The sequence below is a fragment of the Manacus vitellinus genome, unplaced genomic scaffold (genome assembly GCF_001715985.3).
Source record: "Manacus vitellinus isolate BGI_N305 unplaced genomic scaffold, ASM171598v3 scaffold_1_pilon, whole genome shotgun sequence".
NCBI classification, from domain to species: Eukaryota; Metazoa; Chordata; class Aves; order Passeriformes; family Pipridae; genus Manacus; species Manacus vitellinus.
This window is the reverse complement of record NW_021939396.1, coordinates 4,333,116-4,353,264: the sequence shown is the minus strand read 5'-3', so window position 1 is coordinate 4,353,264 and position 20,149 is coordinate 4,333,116. Positions and strand designations below refer to the sequence as shown.

At 40.8% G+C, this 20,149-nt stretch overlaps 1 protein-coding gene across 1 annotated transcript in view; it reads right to left on the bottom strand.

Moving 5' to 3' along the window:
* COL22A1 (collagen type XXII alpha 1 chain) overlaps positions 1-20,149 on the bottom strand; it is a 195,150-nt gene that overhangs the window by 59,190 nt on the left and 115,811 nt on the right. Inside the window, exons 22-27 of the mRNA XM_018074383.2 lie at positions 15,463-15,516; positions 5,429-5,482; positions 5,013-5,066; positions 3,965-4,018; positions 2,502-2,555; positions 2,060-2,095 (exon numbers count right to left, since the gene is read on the bottom strand). Of these exons, the coding sequence (XP_017929872.2) occupies positions 2,060-2,095; positions 2,502-2,555; positions 3,965-4,018; positions 5,013-5,066; positions 5,429-5,482; positions 15,463-15,516 (306 nt within the window). The remainder of the gene's footprint in view (positions 1-2,059; positions 2,096-2,501; positions 2,556-3,964; positions 4,019-5,012; positions 5,067-5,428; positions 5,483-15,462; positions 15,517-20,149) is intronic.

Sequence of the window (20,149 nt, the reverse complement as noted above, 5' to 3'; positions counted from 1 at the left end):
CTCTGCCTTGGGCTGGGATACCTTCCACTAGACCAGGTTGCTCAAAACCCCATCCAACCTGGCCTTGAGCTCTTCCAGGGATGTGAATGATGTTGAGTTGCCAGAAATCAGGACAACAGTCAGAGGGCCTAACATTAAAGAAGGAAAAAAAGGAGAATTTGGAGAGAAAATAAAAACACGTGGTGTAAATTTGGCCTCTGGAAAGGTCCTGAAGCAAAACATCAGTGAGTTTGTCTGAGTTCAAGGACAGATAATACAAAACAGTCAACATGGATTTTTTAGAAACTAACCATACCAAACCCATCCAGTTCCCTCCCTTGACAAGATAACCAAGTAGATAAGAAGGAAGAATTTGTATAATGTATCTTGACTTTAGTAAGACATCTGACACAGGCCAACATGATGTTCTCATTAGTAAACCACAGAAATGTAGTGTAGAAGGGTCTCTGGAGGATGATGTACAACTGATTGAAGAAACAACATTCACACACCTTCTATGAGCTGTTTCCTGTCAAAATTCAGAGGATATACAAAGTGAAGTCCTCTAAGGGTCTGCACTATTCAGTATCTAATTCATGACTGAGGTGACAGAAAAGAGAACATGTATGAAATGTGTGGAGAACACCATGCTGTCGAGAGAGGAGCAAGTGTTTTGGAAGGCGGTGTTAGAATTCAAAACAGCCTTTTGTGGAGAAATGATTCTGACCAAGGGGCAGTGCTTTGGTTGGGGTCTGACCCTTTGCTGCACTGGAACCAAGCCTGCCTGGAAACTGCAAGCCTGGCATGTCCCTGGGACCTGATGTGCTCCTGAGGAATGATTTGCCCATGCCCTGTTGATCTCCCCTTACTTGGGATGGCAGGCGAGGATACTTTTCTTTGAAATGAGTGTTTCCTATTAGGTAGATTATAAGGAATTTTGGAATAGAAGCAGAACAGTCCCCACTCACAGAGTGGTGTAATTGTTACCCACTTAATAAGTGCCTTATCCCAATAAACCTCAATTTGTACCTCAGAATTGGAGCCTTATTCCTTCAATCATTGAATCATAGAATCATTAAGGTTGGAAAAGACCTCTAAGATGAAGTCCAACCATCAACTCAGCACCACCACTATGTTCACCACTAAACTATGTCCTGGGGTGCCATATCCACACATTTTTTGAATACTTCCAGAGACAGTGATTCCACCAATTCCCTGGGCAGTCTGTTCCAGTGCTTGACAATGCTTCTTGTGAAGAAATTTTTCCTAATATCCAACTGAAATCTCCCCTGAAGCAACTTGAGGCCACTTCTTCTTGCTCTGTCACTTGTTGCCTGGTAGAAGAGACTGACCCCCACCACTGCTTCTTCCCATATTCCCTCCAAGTCCATTTGGTGGTATATGTTCTACTTTATTGCATAAGCCAACATGGGAGCAGAGGCCATGACCATCCTCCTATTTGGTCTTTACGGCAGAAGATTAGACTAAAACTGGTAGGAGTAAGAAGAATTTGGCTCTAAGGCTTTTTCATTGCTGGTATATACCCTGCACCCCAAAAATTTTAGTATACAAGACTCTATTATACAGACTTCTCTTTCAACAGAATTTCATAATATAGTTGGAAAGTTGACATGTAGATGACAATGTCAACATCTATGGTTAGTTAACTAAGATAACTATGTAACAGTCAGCAAGCATTTACAACTTAGAAGTGACAGCATCACCTCTTGCATCAAACATCATCTTCCAGAACCACCACTATGCATTAACTTGAGGTGTGAAGGAAACTAAGCACTGAAGCCACTCTACCCTCCTATTCTTCCCTATCCACCAGGAATAAGATGATTTCATTTTTCCAGGGTATAATGAAAAGTTGGATTTTACACATCTTTGTTCTGAAATTTTTGCTTTACTCATTTCAACCACGAGTCTCATCCCCCCCATCTGTTGCATCTTCAACTGCAGATGCAAATGACATGCACAGATCTTGTCACCGGCAAATGGTTTTGTTATCGCATGTGGTCACTTCATATTGCTCTGACAGGTAGACTTTTCTCTGAGGACTATTTTTCCTGCTCACCTGCTCGCCAGGCTGGCCACGGCTCCCTGGTTCACCCTGGAAAAAAAAAAGCAAGGCTTTACCACCGTAAGGACCTGACCCTTTGGTATATTTTCTCATTAGTAAAATATATCCCCTACTATCCTGGCCCATGTTGGTCTACCAACATGTCATAAGGCACTGAAATTGCCTTTTTGATGGCTTGGGAATGCAGAACACAGGGAGCCAACACAAAGTCCAGGTCAGGTCTCCCTGCGCACTTAGGCCTGAGGGAGCAGCATAAAATAGGGTTTGGTATTTCAGAACACCACGAACTCTGACAGGCAATGATCCTCATCTGCTCATTCACTTATGTCTCCAACTAAAGGAGAGTAAGATTTCTCTGACTTCAGTATAAGACCTTCCAAAATCACACCATGATTGACTCTGTGGCTACATCAGACTGTGAAATAAAATCCCTTACCTTAGGGCCAGCTTTTCCAGGAAAGCCTTCCTCACCCTTTTCCCCCTGTTCTCCCTGCAGGGAACACAAGAAGTCAATACTCCAACTCCTCTGATAGTGTAGCGTGTTTGCAGACAATGGTAAGGAATATTTTAACTCAACTCCTCAGTATCAGCCTGAGGGTGTAAATTGAGCTGTGTGAGAATATGGTTCCTGGAATGTATTTCCTTTCCAGTAGAATCATACCTCCAGCACCTGTCACCCTACTGGAAAACTTCTGGAATGACACAAAGTGAACCACTTTTATATTAAAGATGCCCATAATGAATTATTTGAAAAACAACACCTCCATTCAGTTTCTTCAAACTATATGTGCTTAGAAAGTTAGAAAGCGTTTTGACAAAAAAAAAACAAACATAATTTTGGGACTGGGACCTTGGTCACTGGATCCATTATGTAAACACTTTGAAACTTATCTTCCAATGCCAGTGGTATCAGCACGGACAGCAGAGGTTGCAGTGGTTGAAATGTGCTGCATAGGTGGGAAGTGCAGTAAGTATTACAAAGGGCTGTGGATAAAATCCAAAGTTTATTTAACATCAGAAGTATGTTGTTGGCTCCAAATTTCTCATCTTTACTCATCAATAAATGGGAGCTGGGGACTCTACTAAACCTGGGCTCAAGTATCAGAAGGAAGAACGCTGTTGCCAATGCAGTCCAAGGCAACAGATGGTTAAGAGCTGTTGCCCTTAATCCAATACGGTATCATCATCCCCAAAGCCTACTTTGGCCTTTTTAGTCATAATATGGTACATTTCTTTGTCACTTATTTTCATAGGGAGGGCAGGTCAACCAGAGTGTATCCTATCTCTAAATCTACTATCTCCAAATCTGCTATCTCCCTTCTCCAACTGCAGAGACAACAGAGGAGACAACTCATCACAATCTGTCATTTAGAGAAGCTTTCAAGTGGGGCATAAGAAGTAGAACATAATAAAGAATCATCCTTCTGCTACAAAGACCTAGAGATGGTTTAGGGGGATGGCATCTCTTCTTTCCAGCTGTTCAGGGAGGAAAGAAATTAACATTTTTGGAGCCTGCTACATTTCTTTGTTCTTCTTCTTTGTGCCTTGGATATATATCTTGACTTGCCAGAGTCACTGGATTTCCTGAATGACAATAGAAGCTTCTCTGCTTCCAGTGCTGAGCTGTGTTTGCCAAATAGGATATAGTAGTTGAAGACTGGAAGAGGATCTCTCTTCCCTGCTGTATTTACAACCAGCTCCATCTTCATCACGACTCAGGGTAGTGCAATCACACCGGCTGACTTGGCCCTGGAGCTTTGCTGATGGCTCAGCAGTGTGGGATGGGTGGGGGGGTGTTTGACTCTGGAGATGCGCCAACCTTCCCACCTACCCTTGGTAGCTCACCCCAGTGATCTGCCCAGGTGAGCAGCTTAATCCCAGGTACATGATGTCACTTGCCTTTTGGCCTGGAAGCCCAGGAAGCCCATTGAGTCCATCTTTGCCAGGCAACCCCTAAATAAGAGGAAATCATAACCTGTAAGTGCTGGTTCTTCAAATTATTATCATCAAACTCAGGATAATATTTCTCAGTTCATGCCTCCCGTCACTCACCTAAGTTTAAGAAAAGAAGAACAACCTCATGGATTTTGTTTTACCTTTTTTTCCTACTGTGACTCAAAACACACAAAAATTCTCACATTGCACATATTTGGTTGGCCCTTTTTCCAGTACCCCAGTTTTAGTGAATGACCACTGGATGTCAGTGTTGTTACAGAGAAACATCAGTAAAGCACTTTTATGCACTGTGGATTGTTAAATAAAGTTTCACTTATCTTACTTACATTTAAACTTATTCTTTATAAGTCTCTATCATTCATAACCATAAAGAATTTTTTACATCTATTTCTCCTTTTAAATTTTAGTAATTTCTTACACAGTATATAGACTCCTAAAATTAAATTACACAACACGCAGTGACTGAATGGTTCAACAGGATAAGAAATAAAATTACTTCCTGTAATGTATTTAAAATAGTGAGAAAAACCTTTTTTCCCTTTCTGAGTGTCAGTATATCCCCAAACATTGTAGGCTGTAGGTGGCAGTTCTACACTAAGTATTGAATAATTTACCTTTCTTGACTTAAGACCCAACAGAAATTTCTATGTTCTGCTAAATCTGAGATTTTAATTGCAAGTTATTTGGCCTGATTCAGGAAATTCCAGGTTTGGAAAACAATATTGTGTCAAATGCACAAAGACTTTTGAAAAGTATCATATAAAGTAAATATCATGGTCCCGTTGTGTAGGAATAGTGGGACTGTACCTGGTAAAATTCTTATTCATAAAAGGCACTGGAGACTAATGTCTGCATTAAAGGTGAAGTTGTTGGAGCCCATGTTAAAACCTTGTGTTCAGATAAGGTACAGAAAATGAAGTAGACATGAGGTTTAAACAATTTGAAGTAATGGAGAGCTTGGAGGTGAGCTAAACAGTTCCTCAACACTTACAGGTGGTCCCGGTGGCCCCATTTTACCAGAAACACCAATCTCTCCTGGCAGTCCCTGAAAAATGAAATCAGAAGAAAAAAAAATAATCAGTAAATCTGTCCTTTGCAGGAGCCTCAGTGGAGATGGCTGCTTTCAATCAAAGTGCAGTTTCCCCTTCCATGGCAGTCAGGTTTCTGCTGTGGGGAGTCCTGTAGACATAACCCTTATCCCGAGGGAGCACCGTCATGTCTCCAAGGCTCAGCACAGAGAAACTGTCCTCTAGGACCAGCTGTGGCTTTGCAGTGAGAAAATATAAGAGAAAACACACATTACCAGAGGCCCTAACTCTGTTCCCTCTGAAAACCATGACCTAAAATTATCCCCAGCTGTTTTTTCTTCTCCTTGATGTGAAACAAAAAAACCCCAAGCTTTTTTACCGGTGCTCCAGGTGGTCCAGGGGGTCCAGCGCTGCCTGGGGGCCCAGGAGGTCCCTGCAAGAGAGGAAGCAAAGCCAATTTATCAAACTCTCCAATAGTGACTGAAAGCCTCAGGTCCTTCCCTGTGTGGTTGGGGCCCTGTAGAAAACGGGCAAAAGCACTGAGCTTTATTTCATTAACTTCTACCCAAAAAATACAAGATACCAAAATGAACTCCAAGGGATCCATGATCACAAACAGAATAAGATCTTCTGCTTAAGCCACTGTGCTACAAGGTGAGCTCCACCCTCCACTCCAGTAGAAGAGAGGGAGGAACTGAAGGCCATGAATGGTACCTACAACACAAAGCCTGACCAGCGGGATCCCTTGGAGCATCCAATCTAATTTAACCTTCATTCATGTTACTTCAAAGTGAATGATTTACCTCTGCAAAAACCTTGCTGAAAGTAACTAATGAATGGAACAGACCTGTGGTTTGAGCTTGTTTCTTTTTAGGGGGTGGGGGTAAAAATATGAATCCAAGTGTCCAGAGACACACTGCAGTGATTCAAGTGTTTTCAAACAAATGCACCACCATTTTGCTGCTCTACATCAACCTGGTTGGTAGTAAAAGGTCCTCAAGAACTCATACTTCAATGGACACATTCAGTTGAAAATATCTTAACACTCTTACTCATCTTCCTTCAACAGCAGTTTCTCTCAGGAAAAATACTCTTTCAGTAGCCATCTGATGTACAGAAGGATTTATTTTTGTATTGAGCAAATTGTTAAATTCGGCTTCCTAGCTGAGAAATTTGTTTCCAGACTTGACAGGCCCTAATATGTTGCCTGAGATGCAGAGGTGTTTGTTACTGCCAGCTTCCCCTGTAGACAAGACAGGATTTCTCCTGTGCTCAGAACAAAGCATGTGTTCATGTATTTTTTGGATCAGGACCTGAGCAAACAGCATGGGGATGGATGTGAGAAATGGATATATGACTGAGTTGAGATTTTACCCTGGCTAACTCACTCCATCTTCTAACATGACGATTTCATTACTTTTCAGTTTTCAACATAGGGAAGTTCTGGTGTGATTGTATTTAAAACCGAACAAACAACTCCCCTATCCTACCCAAACCTTCTGTAAGGATTTGAAACTGAGCAATTGATACAAGATAGAAAATGGCCAGACTGTATTTTCCCTGTCACCATTCAATATTAAGGTATTACAATCAATATTAGCATTTACATTTAAGGAGAAATGTAGCTGAAAAGAGGAAGAAAACAGTGTAAAAAAGGAGCTATTTGTGGTATGGTTTGACTGAGATTGTGGCAATAAGTGATCTTTATAGAATACACTGGCAAAATTCAGCCAGAACCTAAGGCAGCCTCTCACCAATAGATGGGGCAAAGTGATCAAAAAAGAGTCCTGTAGATGCACTTGCCTCCCATGATCTGCATTCATTGCAACTCAGAACAGGCAGGGGGTTATCCTGTTAAAATTATTTGTAGAGTGCCTCAGATATGAACACAGCTATAACATCCCCAGAAAGAAGTGCCTTTGGATGCTCTGATGCTGATGATATAATTCTTAGTGAATCCTGCTGGTGGGTCCTACTCTTAAAGATTCTAGACACATCAGGAGACACTTGGTCAAGACTATCCATCACTTAAAAAAGACCTCACCATTCAAAATAAAACTCAACAGTCCAAATTAACCCAGCAGAAGATAGAAGACCACACTCAGACACAACTGTTTGTAGGCACAACTGGATGGATTGACCTCAGACACCAGGGACAAGGAAATTCTACTTGGCCCTACTCCACCTCTACATAGTCTTGCTGAGAGAGGCCCTACAGAAGGTATGGGCTCCAGGAAGGGGTTTCCATGAAGAGTGGGTGGAATAGAAGGCAGCAAAGATTTAGAAAAACAACAAAATGATTCAGCTTGGACTTTGTAAGTGCAGGAAAGAAATTGTGACATCTATCTTTGCAGGCTTTCCTTGACAATTCCTTGACAGTTCCTTCCTAACAATTTAATTTTGTTCTTGTTCTCTCTGCCAAAAAGTGAACCATCACCCACCATGAAATACAAGTCCTCCATGGCCCTACAACAGGGAACTTCTACCAAGAGGTGAAAAACCCCAGGCAGGGCCCAGCCTCGACCCAAGGAACTTCAAGTACGATTTGAGTTACCTCACATAGTGACAGATTGAGAGGTGTCAATCTGACCTAAAAGCAAAGTCTTACTCAAGCATCTGTCAGCAACCAGTGTAATCCCTAAAATGTTAGGCTCTACATTCTCCTCATCCCAACTATTTCTCGGTAACCCTTGGTATTCTCAGTGTCCAAGACAATTTCTAATTATTCTCTTAGACTCTCCATATTCTAGACCATAATAACCTTATGCAACCATTAAGTCTTGAAATGGAAGCCCACTGATCTTTTTCCTAAATTGACACTAATAATTCCATTTCATTGGTCTCCAAGAGATAATTACCCAGGATATCATTCCAAACTGGTTTACAGCTTCACCACATGTTGCACCAACAACTGGTACATTCACTAATGGGAAGCTCTTCTGATAAAATCTTCTCTGAGATGGGCATAGAAAGAACAGTTTTGTGCAATGACCATCAGTATCCCTTGGAGATGCCCAGGGTGCTGACAGCCTGCTCCAGCTGACTGATGTGCAGTCCAACTGGGTGTCTTGCTTTCTGCAACCTGAGCTATAGCAAGTGATGGTACAAGGAGACATAAATGGTACAAAGAGACATAAAATGGTAGAAATACATCATAAATGTCCTTTATAGAGCCCTCTCTTTTGCTACTGTGCAGAGCAATTCTGTCTCACTTCTATATAATATCTGTTATTGTAGTCCTTCTCCTGACTTCTGGGTATAATTCAGAGCAAGGAATATTCTTTTTAAGTATTAGAATGGGCGAAACTGACAGCATTTATTTGTGTTTAAAAAACTTCAGCACCATGAAACTACAGCAGCAGGACTCTGTGCAATATGCACCTCATAAATCTCACACCATCAGTATTCTTTGCTTCCATTTTTAAGTGAATCCAGATTAAAGTACCTGATTTATACAATCACCTTTTACATTTGATGAATTATACAGATGAAAGCCTCTGTCCCACATCCAGACTCCAATGTTACCCCATTAAAACTCTGATCAAGAAGGAAATAATCACAGAGTGCATTTTTTCTGGATGGTAACTCTGATGTGTGCTTTGTACATGTTGAAACAAAAACTGGTACATGAAAACTTGATTCTAAAACAGGACTACACAAATTCAGTTTGGAAAACAAATGTAAAACATGGATTTTTTATCAAAATGTTTAAACCAAAATATTTTAAAAGTGTTGCTTTGAAACAAAAAATATTTCAAATGTTCATTACAATCTAAAATCCAAATAGTGCTTAGAAATGTGTGTGTCAGGGGTTGGGACATCTTCAAAAACAATGTAGGGGGTGGATTTCTTCAAGTTTGTGTTTCATCCAGCTCCATTCCTTAGATGATATAATGCAAGGACAGTGCTCAGGAAAGAAATCTGACACTATTCATATTGGAGGAACAGCCGTGCCTGTGCTCCAGGATCTACTGCTCTTCTAGTGCATACCTTGCTGAAAGACAGGCTGGGAAAGGCAGAGCTATTAAGATTTAGGTTCTACACTCCCTAAGGAATCTCTGAGAAGAAACAGAAACTTTGGTCTGTGACTCCATCAGTAGGTTTAAATCTCTTTTCCATGAAAGAAGGGATGACTAAGTCTTATAGGGAGGTGAACAAATGCCATTCCACGATGAAAAGTGAAGTCTGATGGCTTTCCCAGATATGTGTCTCTGGAGGCAAAGCCTGCACAGACATATTTTCTGTATATTGTTCCATGCTGATGACTGGATTCTCTTACACCACGAGAAAGGCTTAGATAAGCCCTTAGATGATATTAAAACAGATTGTGGTCTGAGCTTTTTAAGCAGTGTACCAGTGTTAGAAGAAGAGACATGCGGAAGCATCCTGTCTGCTGCCACAGTTAGAGCAAAATGAGTAACTAAGGAGCTGACAGCCTTTTCCCCTCCACTGTCTGTGCTCGTCTTCACTTCAAAATCAATTGCTCCCTGTGATTTCACCTCTCAGAAAGACCATACAGACCCTTCACGTCGTTTTTGTGCTGTCTTTCCTTTATTTCCCCTCCTTTCCCATGAGAAATGAGGCTGTTGTAGATAGTTGTGTGGGGCAGCCCAAGTGTCTCACTATTTCTCTTGCTACTCCAGCTCTCCGTTTCTCCTCTGCTGTGTCTGAGTGTATTCTGGGATCAGCTCCTCAAATATGCTTTTCATTTCTCATCCCAGGTACTACAGTATCCACCAGCAGAACTACTGTGAATCAGAATTATAGAATCAGAGAAATGTTTAGGTTGGAAAAGACCACTGAGTCCAACCAGTAACCCAGCACTGCCAGGGCCAGCATTAAACCATGTCTCTAAGCACCACATCTACACATCTTTAAAAAAGCCCCAGGGACAGATATTCTACCACTTCCCTGGGCAGCCTGTTCCAGTGCTTGACCACCCTTTCAGTGAAGAAATTTTTCCTAATATTCAATTTGAAATTAAAGTTATCACTGAATTCTTTTCAGTAATGCTGCATTAGAGCACCAAGTTGCTCTTTGTTGCATCTTGCCTTACGAATCAATGCAAAGGTAAGAGGATTCAGAAAAAAGCTGTTGCTAATGTCACTGAAAACCAAAAGCCTAAAGAGCTGAAGACCTGAGTATTTACTCACAATATGTGTCCTATAGTCACTGTCAGTGTCTTAATTCATAAGTGGATGTGCTCTCCGATCCTTGAACAGATGGAGTACCAACAGGAATTGGAGTACCAACATTAAATTTAAAATAAAAGTTTTATTCTCCAAAATTCTCCAAACTGGTTTTGCAGCTCTATAAGAGTACTGATTACATAGCATTCTGTCCAGGAGAGTCTTCTGCTTCCAGTGAAAGGCAGTATTTGTTTAATTTCATCACTTAGTGTAAGGTGTGGACATGATCTCTTTCGTCTATAGAGGAAGATTTATTTCGGTATGTGTTTGCTTGGAGTTGGTTTACTGAGTCAGAGCAGCAAATAAGAAAAACAACAAAAAACTCCTCCTTTAAGGTCTTTTGTTTCAGCATTGTTACTAATCTGCACAGGTGAACATTTTTTTTTTTAAAGGTATAACTCTTATTAAGGATAGCTCTGAGCAATATCTTCCAATTTCAAGCAGCACTGGCAAAGTTTGAATTCAATCTGAGTTTGCAGCTGCGGCCCGTATCCTTTTCTTACATTTTGTAGTATTAACTGGCATTATAAAAAGGACATTAAGGACACCATGCATTTCAGAGGAGATCATTTATTTCCTGAATTACTTAAGAAAAGCCGGGGTTGAGCTCACACCCTACAGACAAGTCTATACTAATTAAATCATTGCCAGCCATGACCATAATAGGTACAGCTTGTACTGGTCTTCCTCTCAAGTCTTATTTATACCACCAGGTTATCTAACATAAAACAAAACTCAATAACAGCCCAGAGTTATTCTGAGGGTGAGGAATGACATTTTTGTTTAAATCTCAAATAGTTTTGGCCTGTTTTGCTGTCTCACAGGGGGCCAGAATGTACCTGCTCAGCTCAGGGAATTGAGAGTGGCTCAGTGGACAACTTGTAGGTGCCTCTTTTAGGAGAGTTTCAGGCTCCACTGATGTTGTTAGTTGGATCTTCATCAACAGGAGCAGACACCTGCATTGCCATCCTTAACCCAACAAGGGCTTGCATTTGAAGCTGAACTCCAGCTCTGGGAATTCTGTGATACAGCTCAGAGTGCCTGAGCCCTTGGTTTGCACTGGAGAGTCATCTGCTGTCCCTGCTGAGCCTGCACGCACAGCTCTCATGGTTCACTCAGTGTGCACTGCCTGCCTGCAGGTCTCCCTCCTCCTCAGGATACCCCCTCATGCCTAGAAAAGCATTTGCAAAAGTACCTCATCAACCACCTCCAGCCCTTCCCTGAGCACTTCCCATCACCAGATGATGGGAGAGACAAGGTGTGTTGAGATCTCAGGTGACCATGCAGAAATGCACAGCCTGTTTTCCCCTGCCTGGTACTCATCCATCTATTTCAGCTGAGAGCTCTTTACAGAAATGCTCATTTTTCAGTCTGCATTTGAACAGCCACAGCCTACTGCAATAGAAGTTTGACCCATGATTAAGGTTCCTGGACACTAAAATAGTACAAATAAATAATAACAACAAAAACACTATATGAGTTCAGATGTCTATGTCCTTGCTGCCAGGAAATCATTCACATCCAGAAGGGAAAAAATCCTCAAGGTGTCTATTCCATGGCTTAATTGTGTTGCAAGATACACTATTTCTAAAGGTCTCTAGAAAACAAATGCATATTTTTGGGGGTGCTGACTAGACAATATGGAGCAAATTGGCGAAGGGACAAGTTCACCACCACAGCTGATTTGGAACGAAAATTAAATATATTAAAATATTTTTTGCTTAAAATTTGAGTTGGTGTGTGCAAGGAGAGAGACAAAGCTACGGCTGCTCTATTGTCGCAAAACAACCCCCAACATCAAGCTAGTTGAGAAGTTGCCTCCCAGCTGCTGCTTCAGGGTTTGACACTTAAATTAGCTCTCAAATGGTTCTTGAGAGTTGGACTGACTCATCTCAACTCCAGTTCATCACTGGATCACAGAATCATAGAATAACATGAGCTGGAAGGGACTCACAGGAGTAGCCCTCAGGTCAGTTCTCTTGCACAGCTCCCTGATCTTCTGGGGCTTCTCAGCTGGACTGAACATGACTGCAGCTATTGATAACTTCAGATCATCTTTTCTATGTCCTTCAGCAAGAAGGTACCTTCTAAAGCTCCTACACCCACTCTTTCCTTTTGCCCAGACAGATATCACTGAAGGTAATCAGGTCAGAAAACAAAAGTATATTTACATTCAAAACAGTAGAGGAAAGGAGGACTATTTTCATGTCCTAAGCTAATTTATGTACAGTCAACTCAAATCATTTGTCCCTCAATGCCATGGAGACAGCACAGGAACAGCTGACATAGGCTTCCATACATAACTTGAAAAAATAGCCATGTAACCACAGTATAAGGAAAACCATTTTTCTTCCTGGGTATTTTTGGGGTATAGCCTAATTAAGAAAAAAAAAGAAAAATGCTGATAGAATGCTGTAAAAATCTAATGTCACGAAAAGTGCCATTAAGCTGAAAAGTAGTTTTGTAACAAACTAAATGTAAGCATTTTCCCTACAGAAAAATATGGAAATCTGCAGTAATATGTCCACAACAGAGTGCCACTGCAGGAACATGAACAACATTTTTCCTTTTTTGCAGTTAGCTTGGAGGAAGAGTCAATTTAGTTATCCCTCAATGGGTTTAGCATTCTATGCAGTTTTAATTAACCTAAAATTTGCTAACTTTATTTAAGTTGTACAGAAAAGAAAATTACCTAATGCTGTGTCAGTAATTTTCTCAGATACTTTTATAAAATAGCTAACTCATGCATATATATATTTAATTGCAGGAAACCTGAACTGAGAAAGTGTGACATTACTTGGATGAATACTGTCAGGTATCTTAGAAATAATATATGGAGAATAATCATCATCCAAAATGAAGGAAAAGGCCTTTTCAATATGTCAGAAGGTTTGGGGGGACCTTTCAATGTTATCCAATGGGAAAAAAAAAAAAAGAGCAAAAAAACCAACCAACTAACCAAAGAAAACAAAACCAAACTGAACAAAAGCAGGGAATTGGACTCAATAATCCGAGAGTTCAAGATGCCTGACTGTCAGAGACTGAAATGTTTGATGATTTATGCATTCTAGGAGACTTTTGCAGGCTTTTGACTTGCATTATACCTCTGATGAACAATCCGGCCCCTCCCTCCCTCCAGTGCTGAAGGTGTGAAGCCCTGAAAAGGCAAGAGCCGAGCTTGCAGGCTTTTGACTGTTGCATTGTACCTCTGATGGACCATAGGAGCCCACCCCCCCCCTCTACCAGTCAGGAAAAAGGGCAGGAACCAGGCCAGACAAAGTAGCACTTGCGCAGGGCCCAGGGAGAGGTTGGAGGCTCGAGGCATGGCCCGTGACACTGACCATGGATATAATAACTCATAACTTCTTGCAGTGTGGGGGCTTCCCTCCTTCACCCCAGGCGGATCAAGGCCACCACTTCAACTGACAGACATGGAAGCTGCAACTACCAAGTTTCATCGCTGGACCCCGTGGGCGGTGCCTATATACATCCATCCATTCTCAGCTTTTGTTTCCCTTACTCTTATCCTGCCTTTCTGTCCCCTATGCATTTTCTCCCCCCCCCAAAAGGTTATCTCTGTGTCACATTGTTATATGACAGCACCTAAAATTCTAGCATTAGCATGCCTGTTGATACAGAATTGTTAAAATAAACCTTACCAGTATATGTTTTCAGTGTCGTTTCACTCTAATCCACCCCAAGGGAATTATTGATAAAAATCCGGGTTACCCCCCTCCGTTTTTCTGGGGCGGGTCGTAACACTGACAGAGTTCATGAAGAATTTGGACAATGCTCTCAGGCACATGGTGTGATTCTTGGGGATGTCCTGTGCAGGGCTAAGAGTTGGACTCAATGATCCTTATGGGTTCCTTCCAAGTCAGAATATTCTGTGATTCTAAAATCTTTTAAATCCATTAGAAATACCATCTTTATTCCTCTTGAAGGCTGCTGCTGAAATACTTGCAGACTAGATAACGTACCAAAGGAAAAAAAATCCTTAAGTATGCAAACCAGTATCAAGTGGTGTTTTGCAGGGCAAGGTTCCCAGCCAGACACAAGAGACTTCACCTGCACAAGGACACAAGCCTTTGGATTGCCTCTCTGACATCCTCCACAGACATTTGAAAACAGCTCATTACAAAACGTCTGCCACACAAACCATTTCGAGATTGTTTCTCCTGGTTACAAGGGCACAGCTTGCCAGAGGAAATAAATGAACAATCAGTATCTGCTGTCCGGCGCTGTGCTGCTTGTTGCAATATATCACCAACAGCTGTAGCAGTGGAGGTTTGTCATTCTTGCCCCAAACTTTGCCAATTATTGAAACAGAGTGTTAAAGTCAAAGTCCAGTTTGTTAATTTGTCATTGAAAAGAGAATGAATGAAATGCTAAGTCTTATCCTCAGTGCTCAGGAAAATGTGAGGTTCTGACTTTCTTCTTGAGGACATTCACACAGATATTTTTCTTGTTGCAGGGATGGCCCTACAAAGTGACTTTAGTCAGCTGAATTTGTCTACAAAGTTAGTAAGAAACCAAGCCAGAGGTAAGTGTCAGTGTTATTCTAACACAGGGCAGATCTAAGGTGGAGCCAAATCCTCTCTGATGGTTCTTAACACACACAGTACTATTTTCCCCTTATGATGTTATGATGTTGCACAGATGGTGTAATTTACAGCACTAACCTGTCAAAAGCTTTAAAACAAAGGAGCTAAGGGGTCATTAACTGAAGACATCCCCTTCCTCACACAGAGAATAAACGTTTGCTTTTAGGCCCCTGTCTTTAGCTTCCTCAACAAACCAACACTTATTCCTCTATAACAAGTAGAAACGTGAATGTCAAAAGCCACAAAACCAGTCCTGTGCTCAAAGTGTTCTTTCTGAATAGTAAATAAATTTAAACTGTTTCTTCCCTCAAGACTGCAGCACAGGAGCTCTGTCTGCAATTACCAATTCACACAGCCAACAATTAACTGAGACACTGTCCTAAATATTACAAAACACAAATCAATGCTTTCCTTCTGGAATGATGCTACTCTAAGTAAAAGCAATGGGGAAATCACATACAGAACATCTCCTTAGGTCCCTGTTCAAAGATGATGAAAAATTGTGGAAGGTAAAAGTAAATGCTGCCAGAGAGACATTCTCTCAATCACAACAGGATAAATTGTTTCAACAAAATCTGTTTTTCCACATATTATATGGAAATGAAGAAATCATTGCTTACCTGAGGGCCGATCAGACCATTGATTCCTGGGAATCCTGGTTCTCCCTTTTTACCCTGCATGTTCAACAGAGGAGCAAATATTAAAAAACAGACCGAAGACGGCTATTGAATTTCCAAAGTCTTTCACCCCCAGACTGGCAAATCACCATAATGTGGGTACACAAATCGCAAAAGCTAGAAATGAAGGCAACAGACACCACTTGGAAGTGAAACTCCTGTTGTATTTGACAGTTCTGTATCTCCCAGATTGTGGCAATAGTCCTGAAGTTGAGAGTTGTTCTCATGCACATCATGGTATCTCCTACTCTCTTCAATCCCACCTGGGTGCTCCCTACAGAGGATCAGGGAATAAGATGCAGCCAAGGGAGGTGCCAATTGTAGACACTCTGCTTGCTATAGTCAAGCCCTTCGCCCATCCCCAACAAAGCCAAGAAGTCTCACTTCTGTCCCTTGCACTGCTTCATGCATTAAGAAAGAAAATAATTAAGAACTCTGGTGCATGGATGAATATAAAAGATTCACGATCTCTAAGCCGGGAAACAGGAGTCCCTGAGGTATTTCTAACTAGGGTTGGCATTAGCACCAAGGGAGGCAGAGCTCACTGACTCCTCTGCATACAAAAAAGAACCCTCCAGTGGAACCAGAGACCTTTGCTGGTGCAAAGGAAGAATAAACCAGAATCTAGGGTATACCCTTGAGATGAGTTCAGCCATACAGATGCAGCAGCATTTGTGTTCCCATGGGTTTGACCTCAAATAGTTCAAAGGGAAAAAAATCCTACATGAGTAAAACAAGAAAGAAAGGATGGAGTAGCACTGAAGTTAAGGCAGAGGTTGGGTTTGTTTCTCAACCCAACAGTGGACTTGTTGTGATACTTCAGGCAAGTCACATATTTTATAAAAATTGTCTATTCTTTCCTCGTATGTAATAGGCACTAAATAATTAATGCTTCTGAAGTTGTTAGCAATATTCTAGGAGGGTACAAGAGGAGTCAAGTAAATGTCTCAGAGACAGAGAAAAGGGACTCTCCCTCATTTCTACTTCTCATCCAGACTAATTTTCTTCTTGGAGGAAAATACAGTTAAGCAAGTTTCATGTCACTGATGATAGAAATGGCAATACACATGCTTAAAAGTCATATATGTAATTTTTCCTTTACTTTTTCTTTATTGAAACGTGTCCAGAAGCAACACCTGTGAACAACTACTCCCCCCAGAGTAGCTCAGCTGGTTACAGCACGGTGTTAATAACACCAATGTTGTCAGTTCATTCCCTCTATGGGCCATTCTCTTAAGAGTTGGAATCAGTGATCCTTATGGGTCCCTTCCAACTCAGAATAATCTGTGAAATCCTACGAAACAGATTCCTACTGACTTAAATGAATGAAAAAGCTAAAATATCACAAGCAAAACTTGTTTTTGTCATATTTTCCTTGGTATTGACTGAGATTCATTAGCTGGTGTGTCAGAATCTGATCATCTAACTATTTTTATCATTAAAAAAAACCAAAAACCTGAAAAATCAGAAGTCACATACAGAAGAATATAAGAAGAAAACTAAAGGAATGATTATAGGGTCCTTGGGTATCAGAAGGATTTTGTAATCATTTCCAAAACTCTAATACCAATAAAAACTTGCATTATATACTCAAGTGCACGCATTATTCATGAATGTTCCATCTACTTTTCCCAACATCCATAATTTCTTTTCTTGTCAAAGCCAAAAAGAGACCATTTTTAACCCAGAGGACTCACGCCACCTCATGGTTCAATGTCAGTTTTCAAGTTAAAGATGCTCATTTTACCAACTGCCAAGGTGACCATGCAAAGGACACTGTTAAAAAACTCATTTAAATAAATAAATAAGCTTTTGAATAGATCATACAGGATGTAGTGGGTGGAGCCAGACATGGAAGATGAGCATCCCTGCACGCCACTCGATGTGGGAGCTACAGGTCAAGGTGGCTGGTTCCACAGTTACAACACTGAGGCCAGCATACAACACAGTGTAACCAATTCCTTCATGTCCCACCAACACACTGTTCTGTTTCCATGCTATTTCCTGGGCACACTAATCTGTGGCAGCAACGAGAGATGCAAGAGGAGCCTTTTATCCTTTCCTTGGGTATAATGCTGAGAAACTTTGGTGCTTTCCAAACACTAAGAAATCCCTTAAAGCAACATACAATTATACTGCCGGAGAGACTGAGGGTGGTTTCCCATTGTGAAGGGGACATCTGGGCCACTCAGAGGTTGGCCAAAATCAAACTATAACAGTCTATAGTCTGTCTATGAAGGACAGAAATACTCGCTGGAAGAAATTATGGGAGCAAAGCTCAGTGAAATGTCACATTTCTTAATAATATGACAGAGAAACCCAGCAATTATGCTTTGTTACCTATAGTTAAAAAGTTAGAATCTTACACTGCGAAGTGTGTAAGAATGTGTATCCTTCAACTGCATGATATATGCTATGTGCCTTCATCAGTAATTTGAAAAACAGCACAGTTAAAAATGTGTTTCATTGGAAATGGATGTCTTTACCTCACTGACAATAATAGCTTCACTCCGGATTTAATCTACACCATTAATCCCTTTTTCCTTCATTTTAACTAATTTGCTTACATTTTGATTTCTGCACGGCTGAACTTTGTCAGGGCAGGTAATGTCATCTGAACATTTTAAGCACCTACAAATAAATATAAACACAACCACTAATCAGAAAGGTATCTACTATACAGAAGACAGGAAACCAAGGAAAATATTGTCTCCACTCTGCTACAGGGGAAAGTTTGAAAGGTATCATAGCCCAAGATTGTTTCCCAACTTGCTGTCCCAATAGCCAGAATGGTCATATATTTTCTTATCATGTTTTTCTCTGATGTTTGGCCCCAGGAACAGAGGTACCAAGTACATAGGAAATGTCCTTAGTTGTGAACAAATATGACTGTGAACAAAAATGTCAACTGTTTCCTCTGTAATCAAGCGGGATGCTGAGATTATCCATTTCACCCCTGTCTTTTTGCCTCTACACTATTAGAGAAGCCAGAAGATGTCCAGCAATGTTAGTCAATGTTTGAGGTCCCTGAAGGCACCAGCCTTTTGTAGTCTCTGTATGCATTAGATAACAATAGTAAATTTTGAAGTGAGAGCATCTCCATAGCTTGAGGACGAAAATACTGTCAGGGTTGGCCAGATTATAGGTGATTATTAGGGCTGTTGTGGCAAAGTAAAGGCTTATAAGGACTTCTGGATATCAAGAAAGACCACATCTTGGGACTGGCTCCTTCCAAATAGTTTACCTAATTTGCTGGGCGAACTTATTCTCCTCTCTCTCCTGGATTATTCTCCCCTTAGAGTTACCAATGAACTATCTCCTTCCCTTGGACCCTGCAAGTCTAAGGTGGTTCAAATCAAGTGAAATTCATGCACAGAGAAATAAGAGTGGAAAGTGTTGACTGCCAAATTCAAGTTGTGACTGGTCTGAACAGGAACATCATATGCAACAACCCACTTAGGAGAGAGATGGGTCAAGAATGGAAACTCAAATACGTGTATTTCTGTCCCACCATCGAACATATGAAGAGCTCAGCAGCCCTTCAGAGGTCTGTTAACTTTATCTGTCCCATGACAGCTAGCAGGGATAAACTTTTCCTGTATTGACAAGTGTTCGTAACAATTCTTCTCTGGGTGGAGGGTGTGCCCTGAACCCAGTAGTCCCCAGTTTTGAGAGAATCCTGTAGGCTCTACTCTAAAACAAATATATGGCACTTACTGGGACTCAAAGCCTTGTAATCTACTTGTAAAGAGACAAGAAAAGCCTGTTAATCTTTTTTGTAGTGTTCTGACTTCAGGAATAAACATTCAGGGCATGTGGACACATGTACATGAAAACCTGCTGAAACGTGACAGCTGAATTAAAGATGCAGAGGCCTCTGCTTTGTAACTTGCTCCTGGAGCTGTGTTCATTCTTCTTGTCTCCAAACTGACAGACTGTGACACCAAACTTTGCAATTAGCTCACAAAAAGAGTCTTGCAATATCATTTTTAGAGTAACTTATAATTTTACACCCAACTCTCATTTTGTGCTTTGCACAAATTATTTTGAGCATGAAGTAACTTGAAAAAAGGGGAATAATTATTATTACTTATCTGCCTGACTCATGCACATTGGAGTCTTAAATATGAAGAAGGACATTCATTAAAGGTTACTGTTTTATAAAGATATTTTCCATTAATTTTCTTTTCATAAGGCTATTCTTACTATCCTATGAGACTCCTGTATTTTTTTTGTTTTGTTTTGTTTTGTTTTGTAGTGATTGTACTTTGAGCTTGGAAAATTTTTGACAATGCAAAAACTAAGATGCAGTCCAGCACATCAAACTCAAAATGACCTAGCTCCTACCTCGTGCCTGTGTGGGAATTACTGCTACAGGATAAATGTTTTCCTTCTGAAATATCAATCACTTGAATGAAATTGTATCATTTAAAAGAGAGGCAAATTCTTGAAATCCAAGTCATTAAGTACACTTCAGAAGAATCTTGTGTTTAAGCTGGATTGTCCAAAGATCTGCATGCTTTCCAGGAGCATGTCATACATCTGCACCTTTTGTGTCCATCAAGAAGGGAAGTTGGTTTATTTCCAACAAATATTTCAGTAGAACAGGTGTCAAATACTTTAGAGAAGA